The 23,854-nt window shown below is 38.4% G+C and overlaps 3 protein-coding genes across 4 annotated transcripts; 1 reads left to right on the top strand and 2 right to left on the bottom strand.

Annotated features, from left to right (window-relative positions):
* The first annotated feature begins 5,811 nt into the window (after positions 1-5,811).
* LOC112460900 (protein dimmed-like) lies at positions 5,812-14,254 on the top strand. 2 transcript variants are annotated; one of them, XM_025025830.1, is made up of 5 exons: positions 5,812-6,420; positions 9,379-9,534; positions 10,636-10,827; positions 12,359-12,495; positions 12,953-13,106. In XM_025025830.1, the coding sequence occupies exons 2-5, from the start codon at positions 9,409-9,411 to the stop codon at positions 13,104-13,106; spliced, it is 609 nt and encodes a 202-aa protein (XP_024881598.1). In that variant the 5' UTR covers positions 5,812-6,420; positions 9,379-9,408. The 2 variants fall into 2 exon arrangements, with proteins under 2 accessions (XP_024881598.1, XP_024881599.1); XM_025025831.1 differs by lacking the exon at positions 5,812-6,420 and having other exon boundaries at positions 9,409-9,534; positions 12,953-14,254.
* Positions 14,255-15,716: 1,462 nt separating this feature from the next.
* On the bottom strand, positions 15,717-18,174 carry LOC112460899. The gene is made up of 3 exons (XM_025025829.1): positions 17,857-18,174; positions 17,653-17,794; positions 15,717-17,326 (listed from the first exon to the last, which is right to left on the bottom strand). Exons 1-3 carry the CDS (start codon positions 17,894-17,896, stop codon positions 17,113-17,115), a joined length of 396 nt encoding a protein of 131 aa, XP_024881597.1. The 5' UTR covers positions 17,897-18,174; the 3' UTR covers positions 15,717-17,112.
* Positions 18,175-18,750: 576 nt separating this feature from the next.
* LOC112460898 (globin) lies at positions 18,751-23,073 on the bottom strand. The gene is made up of 4 exons (XM_025025828.1): positions 22,894-23,073; positions 21,607-21,798; positions 19,636-19,861; positions 18,751-19,216 (listed from the first exon to the last, which is right to left on the bottom strand). The coding sequence occupies exons 2-4, from the start codon at positions 21,759-21,761 to the stop codon at positions 19,085-19,087; spliced, it is 513 nt and encodes a 170-aa protein (XP_024881596.1). The 5' UTR covers positions 21,762-21,798; positions 22,894-23,073; the 3' UTR covers positions 18,751-19,084.
* Positions 23,074-23,854: the final 781 nt, after the last annotated feature.

Below are 23,854 nucleotides of genomic sequence, written 5' to 3'. Positions count from 1 at the left end.
TTTTATTTCGGCGAACAGTACGATATTTCGTATTGAAAACTGAAATAGTAGTTTTATCAAAATGTATTGAGATATTTTTTTTTCTTTTGCCAAAGTTCTAAGATTGAATTTATTAATTTTACTTTGAATAAAATACCGCGAAGATCCGCGAAATCGTTCGTGGACTTTCCGGACGATTTTTCTGAATCGGAGCGAGAAAAATTGGCATTGCGGCGGCAAACGCGTGCGCGTGTGCACACCGACACCGTTCTCCGTTCGCTCGCCTTTACATCCGCGTTTGCGTGACCTTTCGCGTGAGCGTGCGAGCCGAGGAAAAATTCCTGCGGACCGGAATATGTAAGTAGTCCAATTAACTCGCAGCGGGCTGGATTTCTCCGGGCAGCGGGGCAGACAGGGACCGCGAGCATACGTCAAAGTAACACGGGCAATTTCGTTGATAACCAAGTACCCGCTGTCATGTTAACGCGCCATAATTGTTCGCGATCCGCGTAGAAACGAAATAAGGAATCGAGCCGGGCGTGGGCGAAAGATTTGACCATTTACCAATTTTTCGCTCAAACGTTACTTGGAAAGCCCCCCTTGCCGCGTTCGTGGGTGATTTTAACGCGCGTTCACATCGCCCGTCCGATCGTCGCCGCGAGATCGAGACGAATCGAACGGAGCGAATTCAGCTGGTGCGCCTATCGTTCTTCGGGTTCGTCGTTCGTCTTTCAACGACATTCCCGCGCCAGAATCCGGGTGAAAGGAGCATTTTCATAGACGCGCAGCGCAACACGTTGAAAATCTTCGCCGCGCCGCCGCCGGCGCCGCCGCGGCAGGCGCGATGCCGATTATTCTCACGAACGATCAATAAAGTCCCCAGACACCCGGAGTGCTTCAAAGTCGAAAAGTCGACGATGACCGATTTTTCACGCTGATCATCACCGTAGGTTGACTGGAAAATTGGGATAAATTAGTTAAGAGAATTAACGTGGACTCTTTTTTTTTCCCACGTCGCGTTGAGCCAAAGTAGCCCGCGTTAAAGGACCCACACGTAATCCGCTCGCTCGCTTGCGCGGATATACAAGATAAAATTTATTAAATGAAAGGAGAACTTGCAATTTCCTTCCTTTCTTTTCCCCTCGTTTACCTCCCGCCGCAGACTTCGACCTGGATCGTTTGAGAGAAATTGTGCCCACGGCGAGGGCGGATTCCCGTCCCGACTTAATGGGACTTTTATTTTTTGCTTTTTCGACCTGTCGCGTCGCACGTCGCTGATCGATCGGGCGATAATTTAAGGCGGCATACCGAGCGTCCGTGACAAGCATACGCGACATATTGATCCGGAGACAAGTTGCTCTTTTTAATTTTAAAGCAGCAGCAACGAATGCCGCTGCTTTATTGTCTTCTTTAATTTACGAACACGCGCGTTTATTGAATTGTGAAATATCATTGAGTTATGTAGTAATCCTTAGGAAGAAACGTGATTTTTTTGATCGCCTGAGATAACATTGATTTGATGGACTATCGTAATTTTTCTTTTTTTCAATTATATTGCACGGATAGTAATTAGAAAAAATTATCTAAAACTTTGATTTTAATCCTAAAATTTTTTTATGTGAATACGGATAAAAAAGCGATTGATTATTTTGATAAGAAAATTATTTAGTAAATCTGATTTAAGAAACCTGAAGGACGTATATTTTTAGACATTACTCGGTTAATGGTGCCATAAATATTAATAATTAAGACAGTATTATGCCTTGGGAAATAATTAATGAAACCGATCGTTTCGAAATGGAAAGTCTCGATAGTTCCTTAAGACTTTTATCGTGGATGAGACGTATACACAATGCGTGCGAAGTGTAATGAAGAAACGCTGAAACCGGTTTTTCACGACCGGGATCAAGTCAAATAAGATCGAACACAATTTTTCTCTGTCCTTTTAAGGATTCTTCAATTACTAAGGAGACATCGATCATGAAATATTGCCAATATGACTGACAATATAAACGTTCTTGTTAAGAGATTACGATTTCAGAGACTATAGCTTTTTTATATAAATGTATGTATCAAGAAAGAAAAAGAGCTATCGTCATTATAATCAGGATATTGTCAGTATTCGACGTCAGTGCATGTTTGACAATATCCTGGTTATAATGATATTCTTCGCTGTCAAAATGTAAATCACGAGTATTCTTTTTATAGTTGCGTGTTCCGAGACACACAAGGTGAAGGGAAGGAAGCTATAAAGATCAAAAAAGATTGTGTTCTTGTATTGTCTATTTACGTCAGATGAAATATGTGTGCAGTTTGCAGTTTTGAAAAACAAACACGCACACGTACACAGCATTAGTTAAGAATAAATGTCTTAGAATGTAATGTGAAAAGTGGACGTAGATATAACGTTCCATGCCGGGTATATTTCAAATCGATCCTTGTTACTGAAATTAACGAGACATTAATGGCTTTCGCGCTGGAAGCTATATAAAAGCGGCTGCTACTCGAGCGGAGATTCCCACAGGTCAAAGTATATATACGTCGATCGTATTTGGAAGGAACTTTCTTTTGACGGAACTTTCGTTCGTGACTCAAGTTATCGACTATTGAATATTTAAATTTGCGAAAGACGGCACTCGTCCTCGGCGTGCTTCTTTTCTGAAGTATTGTATGCAAATGCTTCTCGCGTTGCGAGAAACGGCGTTTATATGCGTGTGCACCTCGCTTTAGTTCTAAGACACCAGGTGTAAGTTCAAGTAAGTCGGTAGCTTTATCCGGGCCGAACATTGTCCCGAGACATTGCGACGAGAATGCGAGGCGCGCGCTCTTGTGCCGCGACGCCAGCATGCTAGAAAAGAAGGTGTGTATCAATGTGTTTTCAGTTAAATTCTTACCGAGTCAAGAAAGCATCGAGTCTCTTGACATCGCGGTGCGTTTACTTTCGATGTGCATTCGATATCGTCCGAGTGGTCAAGTAACATCGAGAGATTCGGGGGGGATACTATTGTTTCACGGTAAATCCAAAGAATATGAGTCAAACTGCTAAGCGTTAAGTCGAGCAAGGGCCCATCAGGCAGTACGCATGTCCAAAATTGGGACGTAAGACCTTTTAAAGACATCTTTAAGACGTTTTACATCCCGATTTTGAACATGATGCTGTCTGGGAAGTTAGAGAACTGCCCCTAACAGCAATAATATCCTGTATATCTATATAGAATATACTAGGATGTACTTAATATACTGAGAACATTCTTATAATATCTTACTTTTTGTGATATCCTCTGAACATTCTCAGAATATATATCCATTTGCTGTTACGGGTATTACTTCTTCGCTGTAAACTAAAGAGAATAAGTAAGCCTTTCAAAGATAATCTCAATGAGTTCCCTAGCTCTGTCTCTAGAGACTAACTCAAATCAGTCGATTTACTGAAAGTTACGTGAAAAATTTGTGTTAGCACGAGAGTGACAATAAAACAATGCAGGTGTCATGAGAAGCATATCTCGACGACGCCGATGATATGAAATATAGATACATATATGCACCGGCAAACATAGAGTCGCGTTATCGCGTGTTATTATCTACTTTATCTATTCCGTGCTTGACATATATTAGCGTGATCCGCCGGCGCGGCGAGATATCAATTTGGTTAAACGGTATTTCGGACAAACGTTATCTCATCCATTCGATATCACGTGTTACGTCATGAAGATTCACGGTGCGCGTTCGGGTGTCACGGGTGTTTCTGCAAACGACATCATCGTTACAAGCGTAATCGTCCAGTTCATCATTCGCTCGCTCGCTCGTTCGTTCGTTCGTTCGTTCTGACGTAAGAACGCATTGTTCTCACCTCGGCGTAACTCAAGCTAAACGTAGAACGCACTCGTGCATTTTCCCTCGTTTGTCGGCCGGAGCGCGGCCTGCGCGGCGCGAAAGGCAGGGGAAAAACGAGAACGAGATTGAGCCCCGAGATGAGAGAAGGAGAGACGGAGACGGAGAGAAAGAGGAAGAAAAGGACGCCGCGATGCCCGGAGAGAAGGTGAAGGTGGCTCGGCTCCGTACAAATGTGGAAGAAGGTAGCGGCGTGGAAAAGGTGGAAGAGGGGCCTTGACCGATGCGTGATCATCGGCTCTGTGGACAACGAACGGACGGACGGGACGACGTTCGTGCAACGTTCTGACCGATTCAGCCAGGCAGGAATGCTCCTCCGCTGTACCGTTATGTCGCGCGGGACGCCTCGGACCGGACGATCTATCGGCGGCGATCTAGAAAGCAAGCGCGACGAAAGTGTTCCGGTTAGGAAGCGAAATCCTGATCGGATCCTCCGCCGCGCCCCGCTCCGCCGAGCACCCCGTCCCCGTCGACGACGTTCGCGGGAGTGTCGCTCGACGGAAACGCAGCAAGGCCTACAAGGCCTTTGATGTTCGCTCGATCCGTTTCTATTTTTTTTTCTTTCTTTTTAACAATTGTCGTGCGCAACCAGCGTGGCGACACGTTTTGCAGCGTCGCGCAACGTACGGTTCGCGGCCGAGAGCTTCGTGGCTTTAAAGATAACAGTTTTTTTTTTTTTTCGGATCGTCAGGAACCGGTTCGGAGGAGGAGCCACGAAACTCCGATAGGAGTTACTTACGGATTGCAGCGATATTAAGAATATACATATTTTTACGAGGTAAGACAGAAAAAATTGATTTACATGAAATACAATTATTAAATTAAATATAATATGTATTTAACTCTTTTTTTCATATTTAACAATTATAAAAATAAAAATCACCAGTTTATTTTTTAATCGATTTCCTTGATCGGTCACGAAATAATTCGAAAATATCGAGAAAGATCATCGTTCTTTTTTTTGACTTTGCATATTTTTGTGATCAAGTTTTAAATCACGGCACGGTTCAAAATAAAGCGTCTTGAAGTTCATTAAAAAATTCTGGAAAATATTTTTCTGTAAAGTTCAGCTTGTCTTTTAAAAAAAATCTCTTATTTTCCGTTGTAATAATTAATCGGAAATCGTAAAGACTTTGAAAAGGAAAATCGATTCCAAAACAGCTGAAGAATCTGCTGCCCGCGACACCTCGTAGGTAATTATTACTCTTCAGAAGTGATAATTAAATTGCAACTGTCATGTACAAAAAAAGGCGATAAAAAACGTTCGAAGAAAGAGATGCACGATACGTTTGGGTAGCCAACAATTTATTTATAGCGACGATAAGTGCGCAACAGGTTTCCACACATTTTGCGGAAGTCGCGCGATTACATAACGCCAAGTGTCACACTTCCTAGTAATGTAAAAAAAAACGAATAAAAGGAAAAAAAAGAGAAAGAGAGAGAGAGAATGACAAACGCGCGCCATCCGAAAGGAAAAGTCTCCTAATGAAACCGGCGCCAGAGTTGCACGTGGCGCGCGATAAGGATTACGAGATCGGAATATATCCTTAATCCAAAAGAACTCAAAGGATCAAGACCGAGGAAGAAATTAGAGCGTAAAGGGGCAGCCGATGCGATGTCCTCGTGTCTCCAAACGTCAGCATACGCGACGTTCCAAGGAAGGCTCTTTTTCTTCGATTTTTCGGCCGCAGGTAATCGGCCGGGCGCGTCCGGAGCGCATATTCGGAGCATATTCAGAGCGCGAGAGAGCAGGTGGAAGCGGTTCTGGAGCAGGAACTGGTTTGGTGGGAGCCGCAAGGTGGTCCCCGCTGGTCGGTACCTCTCGGTGTACGCCGGCACGCCGCGCGCCGCGGCCGCCGCTCTCGGAGTCGGTATACGCTGGCACGTTGTCGCACGAGTATATTCATGCCAGTGGCGGGAGTCCCCGAGGGAAGCCGGTGGGGCCTGCACGCTCACTTCGCCGACAAGTGATCGTTTACAGTTATAGTCAGTCCGCATTGGGCGCTCGGCCGGCCCTGACTGTATATCGGCAACACACGGTAGAGCCGCTGATAAAGTTTCAGCTCCTGACTTTTTCGGATACGCGCTTCGAGGCCTCGTCCCTTTCTTTTCTCTCTCTTTCTCTCTCGCCCTTTTTCCTCGAGACGAGAGATCGCGATCGTGCCGAATAACAAGTGATTCCGGGAACCTTCTCTCCCTCCCTCCTCCCACCCTCTCTCTCGTTCTTTGACGTTTTTCTCAAATTACCTTATCGTCATCAAGGCGATAATCATCGTCGTCGACGTAAGAACGACATTGCTGGGACTTTTGAGTTTGAAATTGACAACGGCGATCGCGACGCTGACAGGGGCGTTATTGATAACCGCTCCGCGGGGCCGAGGAACGTACGATGATTTAGTGGCAAGATCAAGTGAGTGTCGTGTGAAAGGAAAAGTGTGCGGGACGTTCGGCGCGGCGAAAAGCGCGCCTAGTGCCAGACGCCACAGTTTCAGTGAGCGCGCACTCGCCGCACTTATACGAGGCACTGATGGGGAATAATCGGCCGACGAGGTAAATACATTTTTGCAATTTTTACACTCGCGACACGAGCGAGCGAGCGTGCGAGCGAGCGAGTGAACACGTCCGCACTTTTACGCCGCTTCGGAATGCGGACCGCTCACGCGATCCGGAACCGCAACGTCGATCTTTCGAACGACGTCGACCGTGGGGTCTCGTTCGCGAACTGTCAAGTGCTTTCTAACGCGCGCGTTAATATCTCTATGTAAAAAAAAGGAAAAAAACTAATAATAAAAGGACTTGAAACGCGATTTTTATCCCAGGTAACACAATGTCCAAAATCGGGACATAAGACGTCTTAAAGACGTCTTAATGGCATCTTAAAACGTCATATGTCCCGATTTTGGACACTGTGTTATCTGGGATGGTTTTTCTCGAAATGCACTTGTTTTCTACTCTCCCGAAATGCAAATTTAAAAATAATTTAGATAAGAACGAGACAAATTTGATTTAAATTATTCGAAAATAATCGTACTCTTTCGACAGCGTTCGAGAATTCGGTGATATCTTTTGGGCCCGAAGAAAACCCGAACGCTCGAATAGCTTACGTAGCGACGCGGCGCGCGGCGCGGCGTGGCGGATACGGTATTCCACCGTAAATCACCACCGTAGCACGTCGAAGGTTATCGCGTAAATTGTCGGAGATCGTTCGATCGTAACACAACGGATGAGCGTCTTCCCGACAATGAATACCGCCTGATAATACGTCGCCGTGTCCGCCGAAATTTTCCAGAAAATTAAAACGCGAGACCGAACATTTCCTGCCGCTGTTTACGTCGCCCTTGACACTTTATCCGATAAGCGGGTACTTTTCTCTTCGCGCGTCAAGAGCACCGAGTATATCTGTACTGATAATAAAAGCAAATTAATGCTCGATAATACGAATACATGGCAATCAAAATGGCGTGCTGTTTTCGAACGCTCTCCAACAAAAACATTTCGATAAGAGCACTGGAACTTTTAATAGTTCCTCCATATATGTGTACTATATATCTATAATAATATAAAAAGAAGTGCAAACTATTAAAATTCTCAGAACTCTTATCTAAATGTTCATATAATTCTGAATAACATATTTATTATATAATATATATAAAACTCTCACATATACATATATAACATATATGCATTATATGTGTATGTATAATATACCATAACTCATGGAATAGCGAGAACGTGCGGCAGAGAGAAACAGCAATAGCGTTACGATAAGTTACTGCAGTAGCATTATCGATATCGGATACGACCGCGCGCTATTAAAAGATAGAGAAACGACTTTGTTATTATGCAGCGTAATTCTCGCGAAATTCACGTATCACCGAGTAAATGAAAAATTGTCCTGAAAATTGCGCCTCGCGTTTCGCGCGAAACGGCATTTCGTCACTTTCGGCGGATTGTAGGTCGATATATTGTCATGTTTGCTGGGCAATAATGCGCGCGTTAACACAATACGAGCGTGCGTTTACGAATCGAATGTGCGTGGGGCTGCAAATTTTTGACACCGACGCATCCGCTCGGCGATTAATTACAATCGCGTCAAGATACGATCCAAAAATACGAATAACGAATTCGTCGTGACTACGCGTCGTGAGAAACTTCGCATAAACTTATTTATATTCATTCGAGACGTGAAAAAGATATGTGTTAAAGTAAATGAAATAAACAAAATGTCGAAATGTAAGGAAATATATTGAGAATTTTGTAATTTTTATATTTTCGAAAAAATATTGATGCAGCGCGCATCACATTCCTATCCTTTTTTCAACGTATTTCGAAATGACGAACCTATATGAAAAATTTCGGCATTGAATACGAATTTCTTCGTGAAGTACTCGGGAGGCTCGAAAAAATCGAAAGCTAATAATTCCCGATAATATCGTGCATTATGAAACTCCGCTGTATTGCTCAATCTTCTAGGCAGCCCGGGCAGCGTCTGGCTGCGTTACTGTTCGTGCGTTTACGCGTCAAGGCTTGACGAAATCGTAATATCCATCAAGAGCAATCGCATGAGCGCTCGATAACGGGAGAAAGTGTATTGTGAGATCCGTGGAGCCGCGTCTCGCTTCCACCTCAAATCACCCCGATCTCGATTTGACAGCTGGATTGGCCCCAATCTGACATGTGCGTGCGCGCGCGCAGCCACGAGCGGGAATTCTTGGCATTGAAGAGAGCAAAGCAGGAAAAATGGGATATCCCGATTCGATTATCTTTACCCGCACGCGCACATGTTGACGTCTCTTACTTTCTCCCTCTTCCTTCTTTTCCTATCTCACCTCGCCTCGCGTTGACAGAGCTTCCAATTTTTTTTTTCTACAGAAACGGCAATCAGTCGTGACTTATAGTCTGGTAGTCGAGTATTTCAGAATCGTCGAACGAGACATTAGCGTCAGCCTCGGTAATGACGTTTAATCTTGATCGATGATTCTGAAACTTCCTCGCCATGAATCGTAACGTAAATCGCGTTGCGTTATATGTGCGTCCCATAAGATGCAATTTACCACAAACATTGCACATTATAATGATATACCACATTTCGTCGTATTTTTATCTAGCATATTTAGCAAGTATAAATCTTATAAAGCGTATAAAAATATATATTTTTATCTTTTTCGAAAGCTCAGATAATATATCATTATTTTATCTTGCGTAAACTTATTTATATATTTATAGCACACACTGTAGACGTGATATAACTAAATCCTCACGTCGTGTTTTTTACAGATAGAGATTATATACAGTATTATATGTACAGTACTGTAAGCTCTTAATGTGTTAAAGATATTAATTTCTTTAGCTACTTGTCTTATCATTTATTACAAGCTTGTATTTACTTTCTTTCGTTCATGATCACGGAAAGGATAGGAAGAACCGGACGATGCTCGCGTGGGAAGGGCATTTCCTGCTTTCTTTTCTACCGCACAGGTTTTTTTGAAGATGAACGGTCTGTTACAGGGGGACCGAGCTGTGATTTCGATCAGGATAATGCGAAGCCTTGATAGGCTATCGGGTAGCGACCAAGACTGCGGTGATCGGGAAATGTACATCGACCTGGACGACGCCTCCGTCGACTCGCTTACCGGGAAACGTACTCGCCACCATGTCGCGGAGGTATATCATCTATTCTCTCTCCACTCTGTCGTTTCCCTTCTTTATCGCACTCAGCTGCGCGTTATCTCACCTGAGGCTTTTAAAGTTCCATTTACTCCGAATAAGAAAAGATACTCGACCCACATAAGTCACCATTATCATGCCGAATTGATAAGATTTAAGGTTTTTCCGGCACCGTGCACTTTTCGATTTGTATAAGCTCAACGCAATTTGCAATAGATAATAATTCGTGACGAGAGACACGAGTACGGTGTTTGGTGTGCGATGCGGTGTAAGCGAAATCAATTAGTTATACGATCGAATTCGATGAATAGATAATAAATCAGATCCAGAAATAAATCGTTAAATATAACAGATGACGTCTCATTACTAGCTATCCGAATTGAGTAAATAACCTTTTTTATCAGTGTTGTGCAGCACCGAAGAAAATTGCTAACATTTTATCAGTCGGGTTTCATCGGTTAAACGCTTAAACGTTTACAATTAGACAAATACTCGCGAAGCGCGTTCTTGAAAGGAGAGACAAGAAGGTAAAACGAGACAAAAGTTAAATGAATTCCTTTATTGATGAAAATAGCATGGTAAGATCTTCTCATCTAGATTAGATTAGAAAATACCATTATGTAACACCGGTAACACGTTATCGCGCATTAATATAATCAACTTTGCTCGTGTCGATTATATTCGGATGTAGGCGCACTTATGGATATAATAAAACATCCTCTGTGAAATATACATTCGTAAGCTAATTCTTTCTTTTCTTATAAAAAGTAATTAAGAAAAATTAATAATATGTATTTCTTAACGTGTTGTTAAAATGAGACCGAAACAAAGAATTTGTATTGTAATAAGATATTTATATTATCGCGTCATGCATAAAATATACATGAGATATTTACAAGCATTCTGTGTTTCTTGAATTGATTGAGGCGTCGCAATACCAATGCAATTTTCAAATGTAAATTGTTTCTTTTTGAGAAGTCCTGAAATGGAAATTCGCTCGTATATCTATCATCGTGCGCATCGTGCCGCGCTATGAAAACTCCGTGGCAAATATTTGACAAAGATCTGTCTATCCTTTTATGAACCGGACGAAAATAGGTGGGCGAGGAGAGCGACAGCAGCGGGAGCGAGAGGAGCCCGAAGCAGGCGAAGAGAAGAAATCGCGGTAGCGCGCCGCCGGCCACGAGGAGACGGAAAAGCGGAATTTCCGCTCGCGAGAGGAACTTGAGGAGGCTCGAAAGTAACGAGAGAGAGAGAATGAGAATGCACTCCCTCAACGATGCCTTTGAGGTAACAGTTTATTGCTTCCTCCAGGCAGCTTTCGCTTCATCGCGTCGATGAGCGCGACGAACTTTGCTAAAAACTTTCGAAGAACGAGAGACTTTCGCTACGGAACATTAAATTGCGAACAATAAAAGTGAAAATAATCAAGTACGATCGATCTTTATCCCATAAACACATTCACCTGTGAGATTGCTAACAATAAGTAACAAAAATAGTATTATACATTCAAAATAGAGGAAGTTCGGGTATTTTGAACCTAAGCCTTTTTTAATATAACTGGAAACTATTAAAGATAGCTGAACTTTGTTTACGTCGAGTCGTAATGCCAAATGTTTTGTTACCAATGTGTTTCTAACCAATTTCGTTTATTTGTAGTGAGTTTAATGTTATAGCAAAATTTTCCAAGATAGATTTTTGTCGGGTAATTTGAATCGTGTCGGGCAAGGTAAACCACTTTATTAATCTTGCAAAAAAATAATTTTTATCGTGTTTTAAAGTTAATAATAAAAAGATGTTAATAATAAAATAGTCTATAATTATTATTATATTATACATTTAATTTATAGTAATTTATTACAAACTGAAATTTTTATAACAATGTTATATAAATATGTATGAAACATGTTTGAAAAACTTTTTTATTATCTAATATAATAACATATACACATAATAATATAAAACTTTTTACTTATAAACTTTACTCATAAAATAAAACGCATTTAAAAAAGGGAATTATCTCGATTTGTCCGACATCACTATTTTTACCTTTTCATCGTATAAAATAGAAAAATATACACCATATGACACTTGCTAAGTATACCACACTAAAGTTCTATCTTAGTTATGCAACAAAAGGCAATTAAGAATCTGTTAAGCAGATTAATCGCAAAATAAAAGTTTATATACTAACCTTACGCTGTATGCGGTACACGCTAAATTTTCAATTTTAATTTATTATTTAACGACGCGTTGTGCCACGCTGCCGCTTTGTATGTTAGATTATGGGCCCGGCAGCTAGTAACTCCACTGCTGTCCGCTAGATTGTAACACTTTTAATATTTTAGATATCGCGGTGGTTTTATTTATAAGAATATTTCACCTTACCCGAACTTCCTCTACTTTAGCAAATAATTTTTTTTAAAAAATATAGTCAAAAAATATAATCTTTTTTTACTAATGTTTTTTTTTGTAATATTTAAAGAAAGATTCGTTTACTTAATTTTATTATATTACGATCATCTTCCTTATTACCACGCAAAACGTTGTTGATCGACGTTGAACGTCATAAATGCAAACGCCAGCAAAATATGTGATAGAAAAATCGATTTGTGCGGAAGATAAATGGCGACAACTCGCAGCTGCAGCTCTATCCGATAAGCAATTCGTTTTATTGATAGGTCATACGTAGCATCGTTAAAAATGTATCAACTTTCGACTGTATATATTTGATTAGATTGCAATCCGGCGCCGTTATTTATCGCGCGAATGCGACTCGATATAGTAGATAGGCTTTCAATCTTCTCGTTGTAATTTTCAGCAATTACGCGAGGTAATACCACACGTAAAAATGGAGAGGAAGCTCAGCAAGATAGAAACGCTCACGTTGGCTAAAAATTATATAATGGCACTGACGAATGTCATATGCGAGATGCGCGGCGAAGAACAACCGTACACGTGAGTATCGTTCTATCTAGTATTTTTTTTTTTCAATCGCGGCGCAGCGTGAAATAATTTCTCGATACATCAGAATTAATTGAAATAAAGAGAAAAAATGAATAAATATTTTACGTGGATATAAAGTATTAACAAGTATCGAAATGAGATGGAGAAATAAACTTTTTTACGAAATTTTATTTTATATATTAAATATATTAGAATATGTAAAAATAAAACTTAAATTCTTTGTTATTAATTATTATAAAATTATTATAAAATATACTATAAAAGTATTTCGTAAACTATTGATTTTTGCAATATATTTTGCATGCATCATATTTCTCTCCTAAAACTGTGACTTCTTGAAACTTATAATATCTTTTTTTTAAACAAACAATCATTGAGATATATGAGACGTGAAATTAAAACGGAATATTCTGCCTACATATTTATAAAAAAATGCTCTATTTTTCAGGTTTGTCGATGGCGAATGCGGTTCTAGCAGCGGCGACAGTACGGGCCAATTAGAATTAAGCGGGGGCGAACAACCTGACGAATCATCCCCCGCGTCGATTCACGAGACCAACAACAACAGTCTTCTCCACGAAGATCTAGAGCGCAGAATCTAAGAAAATTCTATTCTAAACGACAAACGTTGAGTACACGTACACATACACACGACCACGTACACACGCATACATATACACGCACAGACTCTGTGATAAACTATCATATTAGTGCCTTTCATAGGGACAGCAATCCGCGACGATTCCACTCATTATTCGCCATGGATCTTCGTAGATCGTCGTAAGTTTGCGAAAAATCCGCGCTGGAATAACAAAATGATGATTCCGCAGAAACGCAATAGAAGAAACGCGAAAATAAGCGAAAAGAAGGGGAAACGATTAGAAAGAGGCATGGAAGAAACAGAGAAGAGAAAGAGAAAAATAAGATAAACATAATGAAATAGAATATAACAGAGAGTGAATAATGAAGGAACAAGACAGAAAAAGAGAAAGATATAAGGAAGAGTACGCGTTTTTTGCATTATACGTAATACACGGGACGTTTCCGATCTAGCGTATAATTCTTCTCGAAGAGAGATTTCTCGATACGACCCGAGAATCGAGATGTCCTTAGAAGAAGTTTCATAGGAAGCCATTATATTTTTATGACTTAATTTCTCTCATGCTATAGAGATATCTTAGCCAAACCCCTCGATCTAAGATTCCGTTAAAGCGACATTCTAAAATAGGTTGAAGAATAACGTTTCATTACGTAGTTGAATTTTAATTCGTTATTAAAACCGCTCAACTCTCCCTCCCTTTTGACTCAAGAACGAGCAACTCTAAATATGAAACAGGTAGCAAAAATTCTCTTGTTAGTCTATTTTCTTATATATTTAGGGCTGAAAGATAATGTACTTCTCCAAATATCTAAGTAATAACGTGTTCAGATTGAACGTGCGTCTCGCTGTACATATAGAATATATCGAGAGAGAAAGAGACAGAGAGTGAGAGAATGAGAGAAAGAGAACATATCCGCAAAAAATATTTATATCGTACGGCACATCGAGTGTACCGAAAATAACGGTTGTGCAAATAATTCACACATCGTTAGATGTGTCTTTCTATCGATCGTTAAATTTCCATTAATTTATTCTTTTATCAACATTGCCGACTTATTAGTTAGTGCAAGATATTATCATGCTAGTTACAACTACTATTACTATTACTTTTATTCCTATTACTAATACTATTCTGTTACGATACTGCTCTATTATTATTATTATTTTGCAACCATCACTCCTACTATTATTCCTATTACTATAACTACTATGCAACTATTATTCCTATATAGTACCATTGTTACATGGTTATTAGAAATATTATATCTTTTAATATTTTATTTCGATTAATATTCTATTATTTTGAAATCTTTTAAATGATTATTATTATTACTGTTATTATTATTACATTATTACTATTATTGTTACTATATTAAATTAATAACACATTATTTTAATGTTTTATCCTAGTAATGTCATCTGTTGCAATATATATGTTTCACTCACATTTCTCCGTCCGTGAATTATCTATAAAGACAATCATTTCGATGCATTTTTGCCAATTGGTATTAACCAACCGCAATAACTACATTTATAATCTTTTATCGATCATCAATTACCAATTATATTTTTAGCTGGAAGCTATACACATAAGTAATAATTGTTTGTTGGCCAATTAGCAATTACAAGCGTAATTAACAAATGTAAAATTAATTAAATTACATTTGATGATTACCAAAAGATATGCATTACAATTTTACCCATCTCTGCTTCAAAAATTGTTAGTTATGTAAATTAAATTTTGCATAAAGATGGAGAGGCATAACAGTGGTCTGGTAGGACTGACTAAACAGACTAATCAAGCTAACGATTATGTTAAAATTTGTCAACTGTAATACATTTGTAACAAATCGAGTGCAATTAATTTATTAGTTACGTAACTATCATAACATTCATGTAGATGCATAGTACCGTCGCGTCAGTTAGATTAATTATTCAGTCGCGTAACTTTACGTCTCGAAGTCATAATTAAGTTTCATAAGAAAGTCGATTATCGCAATTATTAATAACAGTATCATCATCAATGCGCGCTATTATCATACCGTTGTTACTATCATTATCATTGTCACTGTCACTGTCATTATGGTGGTAATTGCCACGGTCATTGCCTTACACACATTATTATTATGACATTATTACTAAGTAGCATTTTATTATGATTCAATACCGCATTTATACAATTCTCTGTATTTACTATTTATGCGCATGAATTATTTTTGTAGTTAGCTAAAAATGACTAAGATTTAATTGTATTTCCCGCGATGTTTGTAAAAGCAGTCTTATTATAAAAAATTTATATGGCATATATTTATTACATATTATACAATATTTTTCATGTAAATATTCGCGTTGTGTTTGAAAAATTTTATATAGAAATACAGGGTAATTAAATTGTTCACTCATATATTATAACTTCTTTTTTAAATGCCTTAAATGGAAATTATTAAAGAGAAAAATGTTTCGCTTTAAGAGATTTATTATATTATAGTAAAAAAAAAACAATTCTATATTCACCGCTTATTTTCTCGAAATTATCGAGACCGTTTTCCCATTTTTTTTTCTTTAAATAGGAATAAAACTTATAATTTTGTAATACATTTTGATTTGCATCAACAAAAAATTGAGAGATAAAACGTTATTAACGAGATGAGAAAAAGATCAAAAAGAAGAACCTCTTTTTTTCATTAGTTTTATTCTTTAACATAGAGATATTCATATTTTACAAACTTTATTTAAACTTCGGGACAACGGGGAGGGACATATACATGGCATTTAATTTTTATTGCTCTTGACGGTATGTACGATAATGGCCACAATTAAAACGAACAGCGTCCCTAATAATCCAAGCACAAGAGCCATAAGAATTGTGTCGACTGGTAACCACGTATCTTCCTCTTGAGTCCAGGTAACGGACTCAGCTGTCGCAAACAAGCTATAAACGATGAATACTTCATGCATTATTCGGCCAAATCTTTTATGTTAAAAGAATCGGTATGCAGAATAGTCAGGTAAAAAATATCGGATTATAATCCAGTACTGGGCAATACACTTTATATAAATCTTTGATTTCTTTAGATACGCGTTGAGGAAATAATAAAAGACATTTTCTATGATATTTAAATGGTGAGCATTGCTCAATTTGTTTTAGTGCTCTCTTCCTCGCCACTTTATATTTTACCGTTAAAATGATACTTTACGGATTATCATGCATTTTATATACGAAGGAAAGGATGTTTTGATCGTGTTTTGCACAGTCCTGAGTATAATTAGCAATGCGGAATGCCGACGTGCTGGTTTCCATTTCTTCCTTGGCGAGCTCGTCGAAGGACAACGTAATAGCGTTGTCCAGATCCTTTCCCAGTTGTTTGAAGGTAGTTCTGCCGAGCCAATCGGCGAGATCGTTGCGATTTAGCTGTCGAAGCCGATGTATAATCGCCGCGTGCGTCTTGCCCCGACCCTCCGCCGGGGAACTATTCCAATGAAGCAGTTGACGCAGACACGGGATCTCCTCGTCCACCTTACGCTCTTTTATTCGCGAGAATAAAAGTTAGTATATATAGAATCCTTCGACACGCGAATAAAGCGAAATCAAATTAACGAGGCAAGTGGTTTAAAATTATAAAACTGGAAAGGAGAGCTGAGAGCTGACCTGCCGCAGCCAGATTCTTCGGCAAGTCGTAAGTCGTGTAATGAAGCGCGGCGATCAATCGTCTGCACTCGTACGGGTCCAATCGAGCCGCGAGATACTCCAATTCGCTCAGATTCACGTCTATCGTCCCGCGGGCTCTTGGGATAAAAATCGTCGCACTGATCGTAACGTAAATACCGATCGCCCAAGACCGCATTTTTCCGTCCAAACGAGACGACGTTACAGGAATAGAAAAAGAATCGCGCAGATGAAAACAAAAGACCATCATTCTGTCTCGTACATGTACGTGTGTTTTTATTTCTTTGGAAAGATGTCTCATTTTTGCTCATTTACTTGTCGATTAACCTTCTTCTTGGTCTCATCGTGTCTGCCTCTTCGCTTTCCGTCCTCGCTTCTTCTTTCTGTAACATTTGTAACAGGGGGTCGGTGACCCGTTCTCCAACCTCTCCGGTTCCCTAGGGATAATCGGCGCGGTGACTTCCGTCGGGATGTACGTCAAGTCCGGCGACACGGGTCTCTTCCTCTTTTTCCGCAACTTCTTTCGTCCTTCCTCAACATCGGAGAAATACTTTCTAAACATATTTCGCAGACTGATCACGATCGCTTTCTTCACATTCTAATCGAATCGCGGAATCGCGCCGAGAAAGAATCACGTCGTAATATAATACAGTATTATGCAACACGTGCATGGAAAGTGCCCCATTACGCACGCTACGCGTGCGTGATAGACCACTTTCCAGGCACTTGCAACATAAAATAGGGAGTGTAAGCCGTGTGTAAAGATGAAAATTCCCGGGTGCGGTTACCGCACTCGCCTTCGGCTCGTGCGTAAATTCCGCACCCGGGAATTTTCATCTTACCTCACTTGTTACACAAATAACTATTGTCTTATACTGACTCTTTTTTCCGCCTCCCCGTCAGCTTATTAAAGATCCTCGCACACTTGTTTCTCACGAACAGGGTGCAGCAGCAGGTGCAAATTATAATCGCGATTACGATGCCGCCAGCGACGTACAGAGACAAGGAGATCGGTCGGCGTCCTAAAATGCGTTGTGTCGGCCACGAATGTGCATCGCTTTGAAAACCTTCATTGGATACTCACCTGATAAAATATCGTGGAAGATCGCGCTGGTATTATTCATTCCTCGTTTCTTCAAATGCTTTTCGTACCATTTTGTTCTATCGTCTCGGCAAATGTTATTGGAGAATAGTAAGGGTAAGCAATTGACATTTCGCGGTTAGGCGAATCGAAATATACAAACGAATACAATGAAATGAATTGAAATATCACGCACATGCAGATAACGTATATTTGGCTAATATCACGTCTTGTTATCATTGCGCAATGTGAGATAAAAAATGAAGTTGTGATCCTAAAGCCGTGATCCTAGTCGTTTTTTTTCTTAGCACTAATCTTTTAATTAGCTTTATAGAAATGCAAAATTCTTGTCTAGAATTAAAGTACGCATCAAAATCTAGGTCATGGTGGTCGAATTTATATGTGGTGGTCGTCACGTATAACAAAAAATATTAATTTTTTTTCGAATTGTGGTGGTCGAATTTATATCGAAAACGAAAAAAAATTAATATTTTTTGTTATACGTGACGACCACCACATATAAATTCGACCACCATGACCTAGATTTTGATGCGTACTTTAATTCTAGACAAGAATTTTGCATTTCTATAAAGCCAATTAAAAGATTAGTGCTAAGAAAAAAACTGAAAAAAACCGGCTAGGATCACAGCTTTAGGATCACCTTAAAGCGATTGCAGTATAAAAGAAATATTTGGACAAAATGATATATTATATTAGATTAATAAAATAAGTTTGTCCAATAAAATTGAAGGTAAAACTTCAACAAAAATGAAGTCAAAATGCAGTTATGGGATTTAATACTCTTCTTTCTATTTAGAAAAAAAATTCTTCAATCTGTAGAGAACATCGGCCTCCTAGTTTTAAATATTTAATATAAAATTTGATGAAATTGGATAATTTGTTGTACCAATCTAACGCAATATACTTTATTGCCATATGAACATATAATATATTATATGTACAAATTTCATCATAATATTGCATCATATTGATTTCGTTAATCACACTTTTCGTTTCTCAGAACGCCAATCAATATAATTTATTGCAAAGAACAGCGAAATGTTCGTCGCGCAAGTTAGTTATATAAGTTTCGTAAATATTATATTTTGTGAAGAACATATCACGGCCGACTAAACTTTTCGACAGATTTGTCATCTTCAAAAAGCGATATACAATACATGCCACAGATTCGTCAATTATAAAATTCAAGAATTGCGCCCGAGCACATCTCTCAATCTGCGTAAACTTGATTGATTTTCGTAAAGATCAAGTCCAACGTTTTCTTCCAGGCCTCCTGCACATCCGATGTATATTGCTTCCCGAATAAGGAAGGGAAAAGCTCTAGCATCAGTTGTTTCAATTCCTGAAAGATAATTTATTACAATTATTATATTTTAAGGAAAGAACATATATTAGAAATACAGATAGAGTTAATGTCAAGCTGACAAAAATGTTAGAATACAAGATAAATAACTACAATCAGCTCGTTCCTCGTTCGGAAAAATAATTTCGTGAAATAATTGTAGTATACAGAAAGCAAAGATTAATTTATGTCTCAAGTCATTATGATCTCAAAGATCTTTTTTATATCTATGTATACATATAAAAAAACTTTTGTATTTAGGAAATACTTAAGCATTTTAAAATAAAAAAGGTAAAGTCAGTTATATAAAAAGACAATGAAAAGGGAGGTTTATAGACAAAATTTTAGATGTAAAAACATATCGTTGTTACATCATTAAGAAGAGAATGTAGAAGACAAAAAGATTAGCATTCACTTACCTCAAACTGCTTCGGTGTTTGTCCGCGGTTCTTGTGTTTCTCGGTAAAATTAATCAAGGTCGCTTCCATCAATTCCGGATCGTGCATTTGTTCGATCAATTTGCCAAGCGTCGCCACGATATTGGCACAGTGCGCTTGAAACCTCTTATTTTTCGACAGTTCGTCGAGAGGGACGTCCTTAAACGGCTTAAATTCTTTTTGAGCTTCTGGATATTGTTTGAAATAGCTATAAAAGAACATGTTCTCGTAAAACGATGAAATCGTTTAAGGGCTACTGATCTGTGTCGTTAAAATCGTATTAAATAAAATAATATAAAACATTGGAGAAATCTCATGCATTGATTGCAAAGACAAATAGTGATAATGAGAACATGTTTCCCCATTGTTAAAAAGGAGAAGTTAATATGAGTGAGCAACTTAAATGAATTATTCTATAAGTGATGTATGATCTGTCATGAAAGTTGTAACACCGATTTTTTAACATGCATCACTTTTAAGGAACACTTAATTATTTTTTATACATTTTGATATTAAAAAATCTTAAGATTTTAATAACCACCGCAACTTGAATTCAGACTTGATTACATTATTACGAGTATATAATGTAATGTATGACATTAATATTTTTCATGCGACCTTATTTACATTAATATTATATTTTGTAGAAGATCGAGGTGCAGTGCAGTACAGTTTTCTAAAAGACAGATAAACAGATTTTTATATTTTAAGTATAACTTTGATAATGAAGAGGAAAAAGAGGAAGAAAAAATAATTGAATTAGTATCATAAAACGATGACTATTCAGTGATAGCTGGGATTTATTATTTCCTAGCGTTAACTTTTTTAAATAATTATATTCAAATACAGAAACTGTACAAGAACGTATTGAAGTATATCAAGAAAGAAATAGAAATATATGAGAATATACAGGGTGTTATCGAAGTAAGTACACAAACTTGAAGGGGATATTCTTTGGCTTATTTTAAGAAGAAAAGATCCTATAAACATGTGCCCTAAACTGCTTCGTGACTGCTTCATGACTGCTTCGCGTGTCTGCTTATGTTTATAGAACTTTTTCTTCTTAAAATAAGCCAAGGAATATCCCCTTCAAGTTTGTGTACTTACTTAGGTAACACCTTGTATATGAGAAGCAATATATAAGAAGAGAGATATTTTTATATTTTTTGAAGAATAATGAAAGACTCAAGTTAGTATCGCAGATAGCTTGCTCGTAATGAAATCACGGATTTTCTCGGGCAAATTTAAATGCCCGAGTATGATTGTTGGACGCAGAGTGTCATTAAGCATATTAAGCCATTCGAAAGAAGCATGCCGCGCGTGAAAATACGTGTAATAATACATCTCTCGCGGACTTACAAATTGTAAGTTCTATTTGCGGCACCGATCGCCTTAGTAGAGATATAACATTAAGCTGTAAACAACTATCCGATGTCGCAATAATTTATCGGTATCACATGTGATAATATGAAAGCGGCCCGCGGCACGGCGCGGCGCGGCGCGACGTTGAAATTTTCATAGCGCGCGTTCTCTGCCGCATCTTTTGCGACGCATCGCGACGCAGCACGCATTAACAAACGCGAATGGTTTCGACGAGACGTGAGGGTATTGACGAGGAGGCCCTAAGCGCGTGACATGGTTTTTTTATCATGCACCAGATACGCATCGGCGATTCATTAAATAAATGAATGGCTTGTTAGAATGCGGAAGTTCTTCGAGCGAGAAAGCTTCGGTCGCGTCGGAAGAATTTCTAACACGTTTCGCGGCTATATCGTTTTGTTAATCCGCGACCAGCGCGATCTTATATTAAGAAAAATCATTATTTTCACGTTTATTTACACCGTTTACCGGCGCGATTACCTCCGCAATCTTTGCTCTGTCAAAGTTACGAGTATCGATCTAGCAGAGAAAGTGCGTGTGAAGAACGGATGAAGAAAACGGCAGTTCACTCACGCGAGTACGAGGGTGACGCCGACCGACACTTCGTCTTTACGAATGGTCGCCCATGTGTTCTGCACCAGTCTCTTTTGCTTCTCGGTCAGGCCGAGTTTCTCGTCTAACTTATTGTCGTTCAGAACGAAATCGAACAGATTGCGGAACAACGCCATTGTTCCGCCTCGCCGCCGTGCGGGAATTGAGCCTGATCTATGGAAAACAATTGCATCCGTTGATCAGATGATTATTCCGCAAATGATCTTTAATGGGAGACTCCGACTTCTCGTCATGAGAATAACTAAAGAAATAGACTCGCATATTGCGGTGTTAGTGTTAAATGTAACGAACTCTTATTCCATAATGTTTTTTTACGAAACTGATGATCGGTCGATCGACAATTTAATCGCGTGCGATTGATATCTGATGAAAGATCGGATACAAAAGTGATTAAAGAAGGATATGAGAAACGAAATATTTGAACGAAACGGCGTCTAAGTAGTTTTAATATATTAACTTTTTCAAAGCTATTGCTATTTATGTGTAATTAAATTATGTTTAAATTAAATTATGTTTACACGTTGATCGCCAAGCCATATTTGGAAAAAGGATCTTCGATACGCTAATTTGAATTTATGCACGTTAAATTATTCAAAACCTACACAAAATATAATATATAAAAATAATAAATATTTGTATCAATAGACATGTTAATGAATGTGTAACGAGACTGAATGAATAAGTCTGATAATAAAACAATGGGCCAAATCGCCAAATAATTGTATTTGGCAGTCAACGTGTTAAATATGAAACGACATCGGAATAGTAGAGAAAGACGCGAGAGGATATATCATTAGCTTTTTTTAAAGAAACCAATGTTACATGTATGAATATGTAAATTAATTATTTCAAACGGCAGTAATCTGGATTTGTGCACTTGTTAAAAAAGACAAACGCTTTTTTTTTACTACACGCCAAACGCGCTGAAATCAACGTTAACGTTAACGAACAGAAATTATCAGTCTCGTTACTACGAGACACAAATAGACTATCGCAACGGGTCACTTTTGTGTGTGTTTTTTTAAACCAATTAACAAAATTTATTCGCGCGTGAAAATGACAATTGTACCACAAAATATCCGTTAACGAAAAAAATGAAAGGAGCGCGACAAGAATTCAAAGCAAAATCAAAAGTGACGTTCGCGCGATATCAATTCAGCCTTTCTTTTTCTCTCGATTTCGGCGTCGCAATTATCTAAATCGCTCGTGAATGAAGAGATGGAGCATGAAAGATAACTGTGCTAATACCAGTTGCGGTGCCGAGGAAGAAACGGGGCGGCCGGAGGCACTTCGCGAGAGCAACTATACGGACTGACACGATGAGGCCTCGCTTATCGAGAATCGTATCAATTACGTTGTAATTCAGTGTGATATGTCACGTGCCACGCGTGCTACACTGGTCAAGCGGCGACTACTCGATGCTGCGGCCGATCTAACTATTTTAAAGTCATCCCCACTCCACTTCCGAAGATATCCCGATGAAGGAATTGCGTTATACGCGAGACGTTTTCCGTAGACAAACACCGTAAGCTCGACTATCTTTAGAAATCTCGATTAAACAACAGCAGGAAGTGCACTGATAACGAGAGCGGCATGAAATCTTTTCGATAAATATATGTAAATTGAATTCAATAGCGACAATATGTGATGCGAATTAAACTTGTATTCCGTCTTCTGATTTGGGAATACAAAAGTGCATCTCTACTTGCATTTAGATATAAATGTGTGTATGGATGTGTGTGGTAATATTTATAATTTTATACACTTAATTTAGGATATAATAATTTTATATATTTTTTCAGAATTTTTAAGATAGTATAAAAATATTTTAAACAACGTGTGTTTAAATATTTTATATAGATTATGTTTAATATACTTATGTACATATACTTATGTATATAGTTATGTATATTATACTTATGTATATACTTTGTATGTTATAAATATTATATATTTTTTTCTGCAATTATGCAGCGTCTTTCACCAATTAAAACAAATCTAGAATTCTAATATAAGAAATCTTATTGTCTTGTAACTACAACTGCTTTTATTTGAACTGTTTTTCATCAAAACTTAAAAATCTGGATTTGGATAGCTGTAATTCTAAAATAAATTATAAATTTTCTTCCAAAAAGATTCAAAATAAAAAGCGCTTTAATAAATACAAATTATTGCTGAATTATCTTTGTACATACCTGGTGATGATCGC

Source organism: Temnothorax curvispinosus, unplaced genomic scaffold (assembly GCF_003070985.1).
Source record: "Temnothorax curvispinosus isolate PA1 unplaced genomic scaffold, ASM307098v1 QBEX01010922.1, whole genome shotgun sequence".
NCBI classification, from domain to species: domain Eukaryota; kingdom Metazoa; phylum Arthropoda; class Insecta; order Hymenoptera; family Formicidae; genus Temnothorax; species Temnothorax curvispinosus.
Note: the sequence above shows the minus strand (reverse complement) of the source record. Positions and strands in the feature narration are given on the sequence as shown.